This window comes from Aureococcus anophagefferens (genome assembly GCF_000186865.1).
Source record: "Aureococcus anophagefferens unplaced genomic scaffold AURANscaffold_6, whole genome shotgun sequence".
In the NCBI taxonomy this organism is placed as follows: Eukaryota; class Pelagophyceae; order Pelagomonadales; family Pelagomonadaceae; genus Aureococcus; species Aureococcus anophagefferens.
This window is the reverse complement of record NW_008705566.1, coordinates 2353716-2371275: the sequence shown is the minus strand read 5'-3', so window position 1 is coordinate 2371275 and position 17560 is coordinate 2353716. Positions and strand designations below refer to the sequence as shown.

The window sequence follows — 17560 nt, the reverse complement described above, 5'->3', positions numbered from 1 at the left end:
CGCCCCGGCGCGCCGCGGGGCCCGCCCCAGCCCCGGGCCGGCCGCCCGGCGCCCCCGGGCCCGCGCCGCCGCCCCGGCCCGCGCCCCCCGGCCCCCTCCCCCGCGCGCCGACGCGGGGCGGAAGGAAACGCAATCGAGCTTCTTCTCCCCCCGCGCGCAGATCTTCGTCAAGACCCTGACGGGGAAGACGATCACGCTCGACGTCGAGCCCAGCGACACCATCGACAACGTGAAGCAAAAAATCCAAGACAAGGAGGGCATCCCGCCGGACCAGCAGCGGCTCATTTTTGCCGGGAAGCAGCTCGAGGACGGCCGGACCCTGAGCGACTACAACATCCAAAAAGAGTCGACGCTGCACCTCGTGCTCCGGCTGCGCGGCGGGATGCAAATTTTCGTCAAGACCCTGACGGGGAAGACGATCACGCTCGACGTCGAGCCGAGCGACACCATCGACAACGTGAAGCAAAAAATACAGGACAAGGAGGGCATCCCGCCGGACCAGCAGCGGCTCATATTCGCCGGGAAGCAGCTCGAGGACGGCCGGACCCTCAGCGACTACAACATCCAAAAGGAGTCGACGCTCCACCTCGTGCTCCGGCTGCGCGGCGGCTGCCCAGGCGGCGAGATCATCGTGCCCAAGCCGGGGAACGTCGAGGCGCCGCCGGAGCGGCCGACGCACGCCGTGAAGCCCGACGAGGTCGCGAGCGCGCCGGTGGAGAAGGCCGCGGAGGCGCCCGCGCCCGAGCCGATGGCCGTCGACGAGCCCGTGTCGTCGCCCGCGCCGAAGAAGAAGAAGAAGAAGCAGAGCTACAAGAACCTCATGGCCCAGATGACGAAACCGTCCCCCGAGGACGAGGAGAAGAAGAAGCGCGAGGCCGAGGTCGCGCGGCGCGCGCTCGGCGGCGGCGAGTTCCAAAAGATCGCCAAAATTTAGGGCGGCGGGCCGGTTCCCGAGCCCCCGCCCACCTCCAAGCTCGACGGCGCCGCCGACCCCGGCGGCCCCCGTTCGCACCCGCAAAACACCGCGCGCCGCGTCGCGCGCGCCGCCCCCCGGGGCGCCGCGCCGCGCCGGCGCGAACCCTTCGCCTGTTTATACCAAAACTAAAAACATAGACTGACCACTGGCACACCCCCGGGGCGCCCGGGCGAATTCCCACACTTAATCCGTTCCCTCACCAGTCGCGCTCGAAGAGCTCGGAGTTCCAGGTCGGCGTGCGGAAGTGGACGTAGGCGACGAACATGGACGCGAGGCCGCTGAGCATGGTGCAGAAGAAGGACGTGTAGGGCGTGTTGAAGTTGACGGGGTAGGACTCGCCCGGGTCGTCGACGGCGTAGGCGTAGGCCTCCGCCGCCGCGTCGTCGAGCACGTTGACGGCCGCGGCGTCGTCCGCGTCCACGGGAATGTAGAACTCGCCCGTCGGCAGCTCCATGAGGCAGTTCAGCGAGAAGTTCAGCAGCATGCCCAGGATCTGCAGCGTCGAATACAGCTCGACGCCGATGCCCACGAACTTCCAGACCCAGGAGTCGGCCTCCGTGTCCACCTGCGGGGAATTCGGGTTTTGGGGGAAACTTCGACTCTCGAGCGCGGTCGAATCGACGTCGATGTGGCGAGCGCTTGTCTCTCCTCGAGCTCTCGACCCTGAGCGAAACACCTCTCGCGAAACCGCGCGCGCGTCGAAAACCCGCGCGGGCGCGGACGCGCTTGTAGAGCACGAAGCACGCGACGAACTTGACGAAGACGATGGGGTAGATGGCGCCCTGGGCCAGGGCCCCGGCGTCGCCGCAGGCGTTGACCCAGTCGTAGGCCGACCCCGCCGCGTCGTCGTCGACCTCGCCGACCTCGAAGGCGACGTAGTCCTTCGTGCCCGTGAGCGAGTCGTCCGCGACGCCCGCGTCGTCGTCCGCGAGGACGTCCGCGACGACGACGTAGCCGCTCAGCCCGACGACGAGGTAGGTCAGCGCGTCCGTCGACTGGAGGCGCGCGAAGCCGAAGACGGACACGAGCTCCGGGTCCGTCTGGCCCGCGAGGTACCTGGGCAGGAAAAGAGTGCGAAATTCCCAACTTTGGAGGCTCGTATCTCGGTCGTTCGTTTTCCACTCGTTTCGGCTAATTTTTGGACGAGCGATCATCTCTGGGAGCGCTCTCGACGCGTGGATGCTTTTTCCGGAACGCACGCGCGCGGCACACTCACGTTGAAGCGAACTTGAATCACAATTTCCCTGCCCTGGCAGGTACGCGAAGATCATCGACATGAACGAGAACGTCGTCACGAAGAAGACGCCGCAGAAGCACTGGCCCCGCCGCTCGTCGAAGTAGATCGTGCCCCCGATGGCGCCCAGGTCCGGGCACTTCCAGCCCAGGACGCAGTACCCGTAGACGAGGTGCGCGATGAACCTGCGCCGAATTGGTCTGGGCGGTCCCGACCAAACTTCTCGAGCTCGGTCACATCGAAGTTGATTCGGCCGACTTTTGGACGAATCGATCGCTCTCGTTGAGCTTCTCAAGCAGGGCCGAAGACTTTGCGTCGAAACTGTCGCGTACGCTCGCATTGAAGTCGAGTTGGAGATGTGACTTCGGCGCGGCGACGAACCAGCAGAGCGCGCCGCCGAGCACGCAGCCGACGACGATCGCGATGAGCGCGATGAGCGCCTCGACGACGTTGATGCCGCTGCTCGAGTCCGCGTCGCAGTAGGCGAAGGCCTCCTCGCCCGCCGTGATGTTCAGCTCGTCGTTGTGGCAGCCGTAGGCCGTCGCGTTGAAGCCGAGCGCGAACGTCTGCGGGATCCGGTCCTCGTAGACCTTGTTCGACTTGAAGTACGAGTCGCCGTGGTAGACGTAGATCGCCGAGGCCAGGCGGCCCTCGTTCTCGTTGAACTTGCAGCTCTGGACGCGCAGGTAGGACGTGTCGCGGCCGTCGCCGACGAGCGCGATCGCGCCACCGTGGCCCGCGGCCGTGTTCTCGCGGAAGAGCGAGTAGTAGACGAGCGCCGTCGTGCGGTCGACGTAGATGGCGCCGCCCGACGAGTAGTGCAGGTGGTCCAAACCCGCCGTCGCGTTCCAGGGCGCCGCGTTGGCCGTGAACGTGCAGTCCGTGACGACCAAAGCCGCGGGCCACCGCACGAGGACCGCGCCGCCCTTGCCTGGGCGGGAAACGAGAGATTCGACGTCGCTTCAACGTGAGCGTTCCTCGCGCGCGCGTTCCAAATGAAGCATCCACGCTTCGAGACCGTTCCGAGAGATGATCGCTCGTCCAAAAATCAGCCAAAACGAGTGGAAAACGGCCGAGATAGGAGCCTTGGGAATGTCGCGCTCTTTTCCAGCCCCGGCCCTCGCCGTAGCCGCCCTCGAGCTCGAGGTTGTAGAGCGTGAGCTCCGACGTCGGCGCCGACGCGTAGGGCAGCTCGCCGTCCTCCTCGAGGCGCCGCCGGTCCTCCTCGACGCGGCCGCCCGTGCCCGTGACGACGAGGATCTGCACCGTGCCGTTGCCGCTGAGCTTGACGCCGTCCGTCGAGCCGATCTGGCCGCCGTAGTCGACGGTAATGACCGTATTCTCGAGGAAGATGTCCTCGACGATGTCGACGTCGTGGTCGTTCGCGATGATGTCCCGCAGGTCGCTCTCGTTGCGCGCGGCGTGCGTGTGCACGGGCGCCATCGTCGGCGCGGGCGACGGCAGCACGCTCGGCATGGGCGTCGGCAGCGGGCTCGGCAGCAGCGACGGCGCGGGCGACACCGTCGGCGACCGCGTCGGCCTGTGGTTCCGGAACCAGTCCTTCCACGTCGTCGGCGCCAGGCTCACGGGCGTCGGGTAGGGCGTCAGCGTCGGCGCCAGCGTCGGCGCCGCCGTCGCGTTGTCCGGCAGCTCCGTCGGCGCCGCCGACGGCGCCGTCTCCTCGGGCACGACGGCGGGCACGAGCGCCATGAGGAGCACGGCGAGCCTCGCGCCGCGGGGCAGCGGGAGCCCCATTGCGGCCCGAGACCGTGTCATCATAGCCCAAATTTATCTCGGGAAACGTAGAAAACACAAGATTCTTGCCGCTCTTTTAAAGCGCGCTCGCGAAAGAACTCGTATTATGAAGGACGACGACGACGCCTCGCCGCGGCCGGACCCGTTGACGGCCGTGGCGCCGCTCGCGTTGCCGCCGCGGTCCGAGGCCAAGAAGATGCCGTCGCTCGCGCTGCCGAGCGCGCGCGGGCGGGCGCCGGGCCTGGCGCTGCCGCCGCGCGACGAGGCCAAGGCGCCGCCGACGCCCCGCGTCGACGACGGCGAGGCGACGCCGGCGCCCGCCGCCCCGAAGAACGAGAACATCCAGAAGCGCTGGGACGCCTTCAGCGCCCTCTACGCCCACAACTTCCGCCTCTGGTCCTCCCCGGCGCACCAGGCCATGGTGTCCGCGCTCGAGCTCGACCGGTCCATGGGCGTGCTCGAGGTCGGCTGCGGCGCGGGCTGGCACCTGCGGAACATCCGCACGGAGTCGGCCTACGCCGCGGGGTTCCGCGCCGTCGACTTCTCGCCGAAGATGATCGAGCTCGCGGGCGACCGGTCCGCGCAGGCGGGATGTATATTGTCGGTGGGCGACGCGCAGGCGCTCAAGGACATCTGGACGGACCGCTTCGACCGCATCCTGTCGAACCTCTGCATCCACATCGTGCCCGACCCGGACCGGGCCCTCGCGGAGTTCTTCCGGTGCTGCGCGCCCGGCGGCGCCGTGGGCTTCACGGTCTGGGGCGAGCGCGCCAAGTCGCCGCTCTTCACGCTGCTCGACGACGTCCTCGCGGAGCTCCGGGCCGCGGGGACGATCCCGACGCCGCCGCCGTCGGACGCGCCGCCCGTGCGGAGCCAGTTCCACCTCGGCCAGGACGACGGCGCGCTGCGGCGCCGCGCCAAGGCCGCGGGCTTCGTCGACGTCGCGAGCTGGCACGTGCCCTGCGCCTGGCCCCGGGGCATCGGCGGCATGCGCCCCGCGGGCGACACCTTCGCCGAGTCCTGGCTCAAGAGCCAGCTCTCGAGCGTCGAGCTCGAGAGGGCGCTCTCGAAGCCGCAGTGGGCCGCGGTGACGCGGGGCCTCGCGGCCAAGGCCCAGGCCCTCTTCGACGGCGGCGCGCCCGTGCTCTGCGACATCGTCGTCGTCATCGGGCGCAAGCCCGTGCCGCCGGGCCTGGAGAAGAAGGCCGTCGCCGTCGACTTCTTCCCGCCGCGGGACCCGCTCATGGACGAGGCGCCCGAGGACATCCTCAAGCGCATCGTCCGGGAAGGGGATCTCGAGGCCTGGCGGGAGGAGGAGCAGCAGCTCGCCGACGACGCCATCGCCGTGGCGTTGGACAACGAGAAGCGCCGCGCCAGGGGCGAGCCCGAGGTCTTCCCGGGCGAGAAGGTCGCCTACGAGGACATGTGCGACGACGAGAAACGCATCGAGGACGCGAAGAAGATGCACATCAAGATGACGCGCCAGGGGCCGTCGGGCTAGCGCGGCTTCTCTAATTTAGTTGTCCTTCAACTTAAAGCAGCCCATCTCTGGTGGTCGCCTTGGGACGATGGCCGCGGCGGCGAAGGTGTCGATCACGGTCGTGAGCGGTGAGCGCGAAGCGCTGAAGCTCACGGTGAAAGGCAGCCTGTCCATGGGCGCCGTGTCGAGCAAATACGAGAAGTGGCTCGCGAAGAAGACCGGCCGGCCGCAGCCCGTGCGCCTCGAGCACCTCGACGGCGCCGCCGTCGACCTCGACGGCGCGGCGGCGGCGCTCGACGGGCAGGCCGTGCGCGTCGTGCTCGCGGCGCCGGCCGAAGAAGAGGCCGCGCCGGCCGAGGAGGCCGCGGCGCCGTTGGCCGAGGAGGTCGCGGCGGCGCCGGCCGATCCGCCGGCGCCGGTCGTCGATCCTCTGCCTCCGGCGCCGGCCATGAACGATCCGCGCGTCGATGCTTCGCCTCCGGCGCCGGCCATCGCCGCTCCGCCTCCGGCGCCGGCGACCGCGCCGCCGCCGGCCGCCGCGCCGCGGCCGCGCGCCTCGGCGCCGCCGCAGCCCGGGAAGAAGAAGATGGGCCTCAAGGGCGCCGTGGGCCGCGGCGCGAAGCGGCGGCCGACGAAGAAGGAGAAGTACGCGCGGGAGCTCGAGCGGCTCGCGGCGGACTACCCCGAGACGTGCGGCGCGGCGTACGACGAGACGCGCGAGGAGGAGGTGTTCCTGCTGGACCTCTACGTGCAGAACGACGTCGCCCTCGGCGACGCGGGCGTGCGGCGCTACGTCGCGGAGAACACGACGGCCGCCGCGCGCCTCGACGGCGCGGCGGCGACGCTGCCGCGGTCGAGCCGCGAGCGCGGCGCCGCGGCCGCGGCCGCCGAGGAGGCGGCCGTGCTCGTGAGCGTCGTCGTGCCGACGACGGGCCGGCGGTCGGCCTTCCACGGCATGCTCTACGCGTGCTTCGCGGCGCAGACGCACGCGCGGCTCGAGCTCGTCGTCCTCGACACGGGCGCCGCGCCGTCGCCCTTCTTCTCCGGCGACCCCGCGGCAACGGCGGACGCGCGCGTGCGCTACGCGCACCGCCCCACCGGCGCCTACGACGACGACGCGACGGGCGCGAAGCGCAACGAGCTCGTCCGGCGAGCGCGGGGCGCGGTCGTCGTCCAGTTCGACGACGACGACGTCTACACGCCCCGGTACGTCGAGCGCGTGCTGAGCGCGATGCGCGGCGCCGGCGCGGCGCTCTTCAAGCTCAGCGCGTGGAAGTGGTTCGACGCCGCGCGCGCGGCCAAGCCCGACGCGGACGACGCGAAGCTCCTCCACTGGTACGACAACGAGCGGGACAAGACGACGGGCTACTGCGCCAACTACACGGCCGCGGGCTGGCACTCGCGCAAGTGGGGCTACGGCTTCTCCTTCGCCTTCGACCGGGCCGTCGCGCTGCGCCACCCGTTCCCGCCGACGTACCTCGGCGAGGACTACGACTTCGTCATGGAGCTGCTCGCGGCGCGCGTGCCCGTCGTCGCCTACCGCGACGACCCGGACGACTCCGTCGTGCTCCACGTGCTCCACAACAACAACTCGTCCGTCGTCGCCAAGCACGAGACGTTCCCGCTGTCGGACCTCGACGCGACCTTCGAGACGCCCATCGGCGCCACGATCCGCGACATGCGCCGGGCCCGCGCCTTCGACACGGAGCTCAGCTCGTACGTGTCCCTGGCGCGCAAGGCGCGGTACGAAGAAGGGGAATTTAAGTGAGTCCAGCGAACGTCCGCTCGGAGCTCACGAGGGGGAATTTGAGTGAGTCCGGTGGACCTCCGCTCGCAGCTCACTGCAAGCTGCGCGTGGAGCGGCCTGGCAGCCTCTTGGGTAGCACTTTTGTCGACGCGATGTTGTTGAAGCCGATGTTGGGGGAGTTTTAGATGGACGACTCCCCCATGTAAAGCAGCGTCGCCTTGCGCCCTCTCCGGTGCGCCGGTTTAAGCGGCCCGAGCTCTCGGAAGCCCCCACCCGGGCGCGGGTCCGCCCGCGCCGTTGGCCGCCCCTCTTCGACCATGGGCGGCGGCCTCTCCAAGGGCCACCGGAGCTCCGCGAAGGACGCCGTCTCCCGCAAGGGCGAGAGCACGGGGCTGCCCCACGGCCGCCTCGCGCTCGGGGAGTCGTTCTTCAAGAAGTCCTTCGCCGTCGAGCTCTGCGCCAAGGCGGGCCTCGCGCCGGCGCAGGTGCGCGAGAGCCTCCTGGGCCTGGGCGCGACGCCGACGCCCGCGGTCGCGGGGCGGCCCTGCGCCGTCGGCGCGCTGACGCTGCGGTCGCTCGCGCCCGGCCGGGCGCCCTGCCGGTCGACCTTCGTCGTCAACGCGTCGTCGTCGGCCAAGGCGCCCGACGGCTCCGGCGACCGCGCGGCCTGGGCCGCGCTCTGCGAGGGCCACGGCCCCCAGGGCGAGCAGTGCGCGAAATTCGCGCGCGACCGCATGGAGCACCTGGTCCGGCGGGCCATGTCCGCGCCCTACGCGACGCCGCCGGCGGCCCTGGCCAACGCCTTCGCCGCGCTCGACGGCGCCCTCGACGAGGCGCGCGTCTGCGGCGCGCGGAGCGGGTGCTCCGCGGCGGCCGCGCTCCTGAGCGGCGACCGCGCGTACTGCGCGCTCCTGGGCACCTGCGGCGTCGTCTTGGTCACGAAGGACCGCCAGGGCTGCCACGCGCGCGAGCTCGCGCCGCGCCACGTGCTGAGCGTCGCCGCGGAGGCGGACCGCGCGCGCGCGGCGGGCGCCGTCGTCTGCGCGGCGGCGGAGCGGCGCGCGGCGCCAGGCGCGTTCGGCTCCGACGAGGCGCTCCTGGGCGTGCTCGAGGCGGGCGACGGCGGCGACCGGCGGCCGCGGCTCTACGCGGCGGAGGAGGGGTCCACGCTGCCCGGCTACTCCTTCGCGCGGTGCCTCGCAGGGCAGCAAAAGAAAGCGAAATTCCCAACTTCAAAGGCTCCTATCTCGGCCGTTTTCCACTCGTCGGCTAATTTTTGGACGAGCGATCATCTCTCGGAACGGTCTCGAAGCGTGGATGCTTTTTTCTCGGAACGCGCGCGCGCGGCACACTCACGTTGAAGCGACGTTGAATCACCCTTTTGCCGCCCAGGTGCCTCGGCGACCCGGCGGCGAAGAGGCTCGGCGTCGTCGCGGAGCCGTCCGTCGTCGAGCACGAGTTCGGCCCCGGCGACGAGTTCCTCATCCTGGCGTCGGAGTCGGTCTTCGACGCGCTCCGAAGCGACGCCTTCGCGACCATCTGCGAGGGCCAGGACGACCCGTGGACCGTCGCGCACCTCGTCCTCGCAAAGGCCGCGGAGGCCGTCCTCGACGCGCGGCTCTCGCCGGACGACCTGACCTGCGTCGTCGCCCACGTCGGCGGGCGGCCGGGCGCCGCGCCGAAGCCCGCGCGGCCGCGCGCCGCGGACGCGGCGCCGCTCGCGCCCGTGCCCAAGCCCGCGGCCGCGGCGGCCGAGGCGCCGCCGCCGCGCGCCCTCGACGCGCCGGCGCCCGAGGCGCTGCCCGCGCTCGCGGCGCGCAAGGCCAAGGCGCCGGAGCCGCTCCTCCTCGGCGAGGACGGCGCCGCCAAGGCGCCGGAGCCGGCGGCCCTCGCGCCCGTCGCCGCGCCGCCGCCCGCCGCGGCGAGGGCGCCGCCGGACGACGCCGCGGAGCCCGAGCCGGAGTCGGAGACGGCCGCGACGCCGTCGCGGCGCCTCGCGGCCGGCGCGACGCTGGCGCCCCTGGGCAAGGCGGCGACGCCGCCGGCCCTGGGCCGCAAGCTCCAGCCCCTCGGGTCGCCGCCGAAGGCGCTCAAGCTCGCGCCCCTGAAGCTCGCGCCCCTCGGGTCGCCGCCCGCGCTCGGGTCGCCGCCGCCGCCGAAGCCGAAGGAGGCCCTCGGGCCCGTCCTCGGCTCCACGCCCAAGGCCCGCCTGCGGCCCGTGATGACCGGGTAACATCGACATATTTTCGCGGCCGCGTGAAAGTTGCACCTCAACCCTAAAACCTTGCCCCACCTCAGCCCCGTCACGAGCTGCGCCCGCCGCGTCGTCGTCGGCACGATGCGCGTCTCGAGGTTCGCGATGTGTTCGTTGGTCGTCGCGACAGCGCTGCGGCCGCAGACGTCCCGCGGATCGACGTCGCGTTCATGGCATGTGCAGCGAGCAAGAGCGCTCGTGATCCAGAAAGGTTGGATCGAACAGATGGATCAGGCGAGCGGGGATATCTTCTACTACAACGACGAGACGGGCGAGTCGTCGTGGCACCCTCCTCCTGGCTTTCAGGTCGGAGGAGCCGCTCCTCCAGGAGCGATGCCGGGCGGTTGGGTCGCGCTCGTCGACGAGGCCTCCGGAGAGACCTTCTACGTCAACGAGCAGACGGGCCAGTCGCAGTGGGAGCCGCCGCAACAGGCGGCGGTGGCCGCGCGGCCCAGGCAGCACGACGTGTATGATCCGCGAAGCGTGACGCAGTCGTACGATCAGTATCTTGCTGAGCCTCCAGCCGCGGGCCAATGAGCCCAGACCCGGCCGGTGTGGCGCGTGGCGCTACGCCGGCAAGGATCGGATGCCGCGTTCACTGAGTTAACATCTGACTCGTGCGCACGCCCGCCGGGTTACTTCGTATCACTATGATCGACGAGCACAAGCCCGAATCCTACGTCCGCCCCGCGCGTGCCTCCCTCGGACGCGCGCTCACTCGACCATCGGGCAGTGGGGGAATCGAAATCGCAAGATCGTAGAGCACTTGGGGTGTTTCGAGTCCGCGGAAGGGTTCTGGAAGGGTTCCGGATATGTTAGCGATCACGCGCGCGGCGACGGCGGAACTTGGAGGTCCCTCACGGCCTGCTCGAGGTCGAAGGTCGCCGTGACTTTCGGGTTCCGCCGTCGCGTCATCTCGTCGCCGACGGTCTGCAGCATCACGAGCGACGCGTAGATCGCCGCGCCGAGCGGCCGGAGCACGCCGAGGCTCGCGAGCGCCGCCGCGCCGCAGAGGAAGACGTTGACGCCGAGGAGCCCGCGCGCCGTGGCGTCGGCGACGGGCGCGGGCGCGCCGTCCTCGTCGAAGCGGCACGCGCCGGCGCCGGACGCCCAGAAGCGGACGTCGGCCGCGGCGAGCACCGCGGCGCCCGCGAGCGCGCGGCCCGACGCGGCGACGGCGAGGCCGACGAGCTGGCCGACGATCTTCGCGCGCACGACGCGGGCCCACCTGTCGCCGTTGGCCCCGCCCCAGCCCGCCGCGCGCTCCGCGGACGCCAGCTGGCGCTGCGCCGTGGGCTCGAAGTCGACGACCGCGGCGAGCGCCGTGGCGACCTGCGCGGCGCCTTCGGCCCGCGGGAGCCGGAAGGCGGTGGCCAGCGCCGCCGCGGCGAGGCCTCGGTAGGCCAAGGGCAAGAGGGCGCGCATGAAGAACGGCGCGAACGCCAGGTCGACCGGGGGGGGCGCGAGCGCCTCGTCGTCCGCCGGCTGCGCCATTTCCTCCGCGAGTAGGCGCAGCTCGGCTTGGATTTCATCCTTCTGCGGTTTCGGTTGTGACCGGAGCTGGAAGCTGCGAGGCGACTGGACGCTGCGAATCGACTGGAAGCCGCTCGCTGCGGCCACGAGCGCCAGGAGAAGCATCGCAGAGCGTCGCTTCGGCCGCACGCAGTCGAGCAAACCTTCAACTGCGGCAATGTTGCGGCACGTATCAGCGCTTGAAGCCTGCCCAACGCTCTCGCATCGAGGCAACTATGGGCGGCGGCGTCTCTCGCCCCCCCGGGGCGCGGCAGATGGTGCTCTACTCGCTGAGCAGAAAGACGCACTTCGAGAAGGGCGAGCTGTCGAAGCTCCACGTGAAATTCCGGGAGCTGGCGGCCAAGGAGGGCAACCCCTACACCATCACCCTGGCGGACTTCCAGGAGGCGCTGACCTTCGTGGGCATCGACGAGAGCGACGGCACGCTGCTCGCCGCCGTCTTCAAGCAGATGGACCTCACGGACAGCGGCGTCGAGACGGGCCAGGTCAACTTCAGCCAGTTCTGCGCGGTCTGCAGCAGCATGCTCAGCGGGCCCATGGAGGAGAAGCTCGACTTCTCCTTCGCGCTCTACGACACGAACGGCACGGGCCTCGTCGAGAAGACGGGCATGGTCGAGATACGCGGCCATCAACAGCGCGGCGTCCTTCTTCGGCGACCCGACGCTCAGCCCCGAGGAGTGCACGGAGCTGGTGGATACGATCTTCAAGGAGCACGACACGGACGGCACGGGCTCCCTGTCCTACAAGCAGTACATGTCGGCCATCGTCGCCAACCCCATCCTCACGTCCTTCGTCTCCGGCCAGGGCAAGGGGCCCGTGTCCCAGGCGTCCATCAAGGACCTCCCCGCGGACCTCCCCGAGGCCGCGCCCGAGGCCGACGGCCCGGCGCCGGCGCCCGAGGAGGCCGCGGCCTACGCCGCCGCGCCCGCCCCAGCGGCATAGGGCGGGCGCTCCCCCCGACCTTCGCGCGACTTCGACCCCCGCCTCCCCTGCCCCCGCGCCGCGGGACCTAGGACCGACTCCGGCGGCACGGGGGCGCATGTTCGGCGGCCGCGCGCAGGGCCAGCCCGGCGCGCGGATCTGCCACCGAGGCGTCGGACGAAGTGGCGTGTAGAAGCTGCGAGGCAGTCGCTGCTTGAAGTGCATGTTGACGGAGATGCTGATTGTCGGGCTCGCCATCTTCTTGTGTTGTCTTGTGGCAGGGCAGCGGCGCCGCCATACTTCGCGTCAAGAATACGCCTTTTTGATGTCTCGCTGCGGAGCCGTGCTGGCCATTTTGGCCGTCGCCGCCGCCGCCGACGACCCCTGCACCCTGTTGCCGCACCCGACGACGGCGGAGCTGCTGCCGGCGCCGGCGAACGCGTCGGCGCACGCGGCCTGGCTCGCGTCCTTGATCGCCTTCCGCGAGACGTGCCTCGCGTCCGTCGGCTGGCCCGGCAACTCGACGGTGTGGGAGGCGCTGCGCTGGACGCGGACGTCGTTCGTGCAACCGCAGATGCACCCCTACGACCGCGGCTTCTACGACCCGAAGCGGGGCTACACCGTCGACGCCTGGCTCGACGGCCTCGAGGCGCGGTACGGCGGCATCGACAGCGCCCTCGTCTGGCCGACGTACACGAACATCGGCATCGACGAGCGGTCGCAGTTCGACTACGTGCTCGCGATGCCCGGCGGCGCCGCGGCGCTCGCGAACGTCTCCGCGGCGCTCCACGCGCGCGGCGTCCGCGCGCTGTGGCCCTACAACCCCTGGGACACGGGCACGCGGCGCGACGCCTACGGCCGGTCCGACGCGGCGATCCTCGCGGCGCTCGACGTCGACACGGGCTTCGACGGCTTCAACGGCGACACGATGACGACCGTGCCCGAGGCCTTCTACGACGCGTCCGTCGAGGCCGGCCGCCCCGGCGCCATCGAGCCCGAGGTCGGCGGCGACGCCGCGGAGCTCGCGTGGGGGACGCTGGGCTGGGGCTACTGGGCGCAGACGATGGGCGAGCCGAGCCCCGAGGCGCCGCCGGTCGATCGGTGGAAGTGGCTCGACCGGCGGCGGCTGACGCACGTGTGCAACCGCTGGGCCAAGGACCACGCGGACGACCTCCAGTTCGCCTGGTTCAACGCCGACGGCTTCGAGGCCTGGGAGAACGTCTGGGGCGTCTGGAACGGCCTGACGCCGCGCGACGCCGAGGCGCTGCGCCGGGTCGCGACGATGCTCCGCTTCTTCGGCGCGCGGAACCTGACCTGGGCGTCCGGCTGGGTGCCGCACGCGCCGGTGGGCGGCGCGGGCGTCTACGCGAGCCTCTGGCCGACGGCGACGGAGGCCCTCTGGACGCTGGTCGGCCGCGGCGCGGCGGCCGCGACGGCGCGCGTCGACGTCTCGGGGCGGGTCCCCGAGGGCGGCCGCGTCTACGACTGCTACGGCGGCGCGGAGCTCGACGTGAAGGGCGGCGCCGTCGAGGTCGCCGTCGAGGCCGGCGGCTTCGGCTGCGTCTGGGCGACCGAGGCCGACGGCCGCGACTTCCTCGCGACGATGGCGGCGATGACGACGCGGCCGCTCGGCGACTACGGCGCGTCCTGGGTCGCCGCGAAGCAGACGCGGGCGCCGACGCCGGCGACGACGCCGACGGACGACGTAGAACGGGGCATGACGCGCTTGCCGAGCGCCGTCTTCCGCTACCGGGTCGCGGGCGTCCAGATCGAGGCCTTCCCGGACCAGAACGGCGTCGACGTCCAGTTCCCCTGGGAGCCCGCGCCGACGCGGAGCCACGACCAGCTCGTGACCGTCGACGCCTTCGACGTGGACACGTACCCCGTCACGAACGCGGACTACGACGTCTACCTCGCCGAGTCGGGCTACCTCCCGGAGAACGCCTACAACTGGCTCAGGACGTGGGCCCACCCGCGCAACGACAGCGCGTTCCACCGCGCGGCGTCCGCGAAGCCGGCGCCGCCGCCGGGCGCCGGGAAGCGGCCCGTCGTCCACGTGGGCCTCGAGGAGGCGCGCGCCTACTGCGCGCATCGCGGGAAGCGGCTCCCGACGGACGCGGAGTGGCAGTACGCGGCCCAGGGCCTCGACGGCCGCGCGTACCCGTGGGGCGACGCGGACGACGCGTCGCGGCGGCCGCCGCTCGTCGACGACGCGGCGGCGTGCCCGCCGCGGAGCGACGTCGACGCGTACCCGTCCGGCGCGTCGCCCTTTGGCGTGCTGGACATGGCGGGCAACGTCTGGCAGTACACGGACGAGTTCTTCGACGACCACACCCGCGGCGCGCTCCTCCGGGGCTCGGCGAACTACCGGCCCGGGGCGTCGACCTGGTACTTCCCCCGGGCGCTCCGCAACGACCAGCACAACAAGTACTTCCTCATGGACGCGTCCTACGAGCGCGCCTCGACGATCGGCTTCCGCTGCGCGCGCGCGGCGCCCGCCGACGACCGGGGCGCCGCCGCGGACTGCGTCCCCGGCGCCGGCGCGCTCTGCCTGCGGCTCCACCCGCCGGCGGCCTTCGTCGACTTCGACGGCGCCGCGGCCTGGATCCACTGCGGCCTCGCGGGCACGGCCTGCGACCGCAAGGCCAAGGCCACCGCGAACTTGACGCACGTCTCGGGGGAGGCGACGAGCCAGTTCACGAACAACCCGTCGGCCTTCTCCTGGACGGGCGGCGAGCCCACGAAGAAAACGGCAAATACTACAAACGGCGTCTTCGCGACGGCGGGCAGCCTCGCGCGCCTCGAGGCGACGGCGCCGGAGGGCTCCGTCGGCGAGCTCACGGTCTTCGCGGGCGCCTACTACGCGGCCGCCGACTTCACGGTCTCCGCCGGCGGCGAGTCGAGGGCCATCCCCGTGGCGGCGCCCGACGGCCTCCAGACCGTCGCGTTCACGGTCAAGTTCACCGGGACGCTCGCGACGTCCTGGACGCTGACGGACGCGTTCCCGTCGACGGACGCGCCGAACATCAACTTCCAGGCCGCGGCGCTCAAGCTCGCCTGAGTCTAAGGAACAACATGAGACAGGCCTCTCGACTGGTCCAAGGTGCAGGGGACGACCCCGGCCCGAAAACCACATCCGTGCCAACCACACTCAGCCCTCGTTGCACTTCGAGTTGCACACATGTTGGCGTGTGACGATGGCTGCTCGTGGTCACTCTCGCGCCGTACCATGTCGACGGACAGCACAACGCCTCTGCCTGTTGCTCCTCGCGACGACGCAGGCGCTGTCGCCCTACTCCCAGTTGGGCATCCGCGTGGACCCGCAGCGCGTCGAAGCGCAGGCCATGCTCCAAAAGGCCGCGGAGACGACGCCCGGCTTCCGGCTCGTGGGCGACGCCGCCATCTCCGCCGACGACCTGGGCTGGAGCTGCGCGCTCATCGACGGCGTCTTGGAGTTCGAGACGCCGACGCTCGACGAGTGCGCGTGGCTGAGCCAGCGGTTGGCGGAGTGCGGCGCCGTCGACGCCGTCGAGCTCTTCGCGTCCACGGCGCTGGGCTACTGGGGCGAGTTCCGCGAGGCGGCGACGCCCTACGCCGACGACCACTGGGACTTTGACGTCGGCGCGCTGCGCCGCGACGGCTACGCGATCCTGCGGGGCGCCGCGCCCGAGTGGCGCGCGGCCGCGGCCGGCGCCGCGGCCGCGGGCGCGGGCAACCTGACGGGCCAGGGCCACGACCTGCGCACGGACCGCGTCCACTGGGTCGACGGCTCCGCGGCGCCGGCCTTCGCGGGCGCCGTCGGGGCGCTCAAGTCCGTCGCGGCGTACCTCAACGGCCACTTCGTCGACGGGCCGGGCTTCCTATGCCGGGGCCCCGCGCCGCCGGCGGCGCCGGCGACGGCCGACGCGCCCCTCACGGTCACGAGGCACGTCCAGCTGGCGACGTACCGGCCCGAGGTCGACGGCTCGGGCGGCTACACGCTCCACTCGGACAACGGGCCGTCGTCTCCCGGCAAGGCGAAGAAGAACGGGCGGCACGTGACGGCCATATTGTACCTCAACGAGCACTGGGACGAGGCCGACGGCGGCGCCCTCGAGCTCTACCCGGACTCCGTGGACGACGCGGCCGTGCAGCGAGTGCTGCTCGGGCAGGCGGGCCGCGCGTGGACGCCCGCGGACGAGCGGAATCTGGAAGCCGCGCTCGCCGGCCACCGCCGCGTCGAGGTCTGGCCCGAGGCGGGCACAGTCGTCGTCTTCGACTCGCGCCTCGTCCACACCGTGCGGCCCGCGAAGCGCGACCGCCGCGCGCTCACGCTCTGGATGTCCAAGCCCGCGGACGGCGACATGCTCCCCGTGGGCCGCGGCGAGGTCTACAACGACTTCGCGGGCAGGTGGATCGGGGACGACGAGTAACGAGAACTCTGTGAGTTGTCCGCGGCGCGTCGACGTGGGGTTTCGCGTGCACCGCGCGCTCGCAGCGCGCCCGCTCGTTCGCCAGCTCGTCGAGGCGCGTCGCGAGGCCGTCGCGTCCTCTTAGCCGCGGCGCAGGGAGGAATCGAAGGGAGGGAGGATCAAAGGGGAGGGCTAGCGTAGCGGAGCGAGGAGCGAGAGCACGATACGCCTCACGATCGACACCTCGAGAGGCGTCTCGAGGTGCCTCGATCGTCGCGTCCTCCACTTCGACATCGGCGATCGTACATGTAGATCTCCTCCAGGTGGAGACCGGTGGTCGCCACGCGGACCCGATCGACGAACGATATGCGTCCGCGTCCGTCTCGATGGCGATGGTCGCTCCCCCTCGTCGTCGCCCTCCTGGGTGCCCCGACGGCGGCGTCCTCCGAGCCGACGTGGAGCGCGGGCGCCATGGACGACTACGTGAAAGACTGGGCGCGGGCCGGGTCCGTGGGGCGCTGCGGGTCGGACCACTGCGACTGGATGAAGGACTTCGGCGCCATCGACGTGGGCTGCACCTTCGACGTCGGGCGCATCGGCCTCAACGTCAAGGACGCGGCGCGCGGCGGCCGCGGCCCCGAGCTCGTTTTCACGTTCGGCGACGGCACGACGTTCGTCGCAACCGCGACCGGCGGGCCCACGACCGCTTCCTGCGCCGCCCCGCGGTCTGCGAGTACGCGCCCGGCGCCGCGACGAAGCCCCAGGACGGCGCCCCCGCGCTCCTCATGGTCGCGAACGGGCCCTACTACCTGTTTCGCCTCTGGCCGCTCTTCCTCAACAAGCTCCTCTACGCGTCGGACGCGGGCCTGCGGCCCTTCATCTGGCTCGGCGAGCTCCCGCCGACGCTCGAGGAGGCGACGGCGCCCCGGTGCCTGGACAGCAAGCCCGGCAAGGCGCGGAGGGAGAAGCTCGCGACGCAAAAGGCGGCGCGCGACGCGGAGCGGCTGGCGAAAATGTCGGCCCGGTGCCGCGCCGGCGACTCCGAGACGTTCTGGTACGACAATAATATGGGCTTGTATGGTTCTATACAACCTCTCTATGCCACATCTCACGCTCGCTGCGGCATGAGCCGCGAGGATCTCGTCAAATGTCCTTCGTGAGCACGTGCGCAGGGCTCGCGTGCGATCGAGCGTGCACCAGAGCTCCAGAAAGCTGGATGTCTATCTCACCAAAGAATTGGCTCAACAGCGCGAGCGCCATCGCCTGTTG

The 17560-nt window shown here is 71.2% G+C and overlaps 3 protein-coding genes across 3 annotated transcripts; 2 read left to right on the top strand and 1 right to left on the bottom strand.

Annotated features, from left to right (window-relative positions):
- Positions 1 to 175: 175 nt before the first annotated feature.
- Positions 176 to 577, top strand: AURANDRAFT_8394 (polyubiquitin; the record flags this gene model as incomplete). The annotated part of the gene is made up of 1 exon (XM_009037154.1): positions 176 to 577. A coding segment is annotated over one exon (402 nt), but the record flags the coding sequence as incomplete, so codon positions are not given.
- Positions 578 to 1172: 595 nt separating this feature from the next.
- Positions 1173 to 3965, bottom strand: AURANDRAFT_63287 (hypothetical protein; the record flags this gene model as incomplete). The annotated part of the gene is made up of 5 exons (XM_009037402.1): positions 1173 to 1541; positions 1699 to 2032; positions 2237 to 2395; positions 2592 to 3141; positions 3281 to 3965. The coding sequence occupies 5 exons, from the start codon at positions 3963 to 3965 to the stop codon at positions 1173 to 1175; spliced, it is 2097 nt and encodes a 698-aa protein (XP_009035650.1).
- A 196-nt stretch (positions 3966 to 4161) lies between these two features.
- Positions 4162 to 16312, top strand: AURANDRAFT_63286 (hypothetical protein; the record flags this gene model as incomplete). Its single annotated transcript, XM_009037478.1, has 9 exons — positions 4162 to 5456; positions 5611 to 5830; positions 6017 to 7209; positions 7404 to 8384; positions 8585 to 9410; positions 11234 to 11590; positions 11655 to 11795; positions 12319 to 14853; positions 15182 to 16312. 9 exons carry the CDS (start codon positions 4162 to 4164, stop codon positions 16310 to 16312), a joined length of 8679 nt encoding a protein of 2892 aa, XP_009035726.1.
- Positions 16313 to 17560: the final 1248 nt, after the last annotated feature.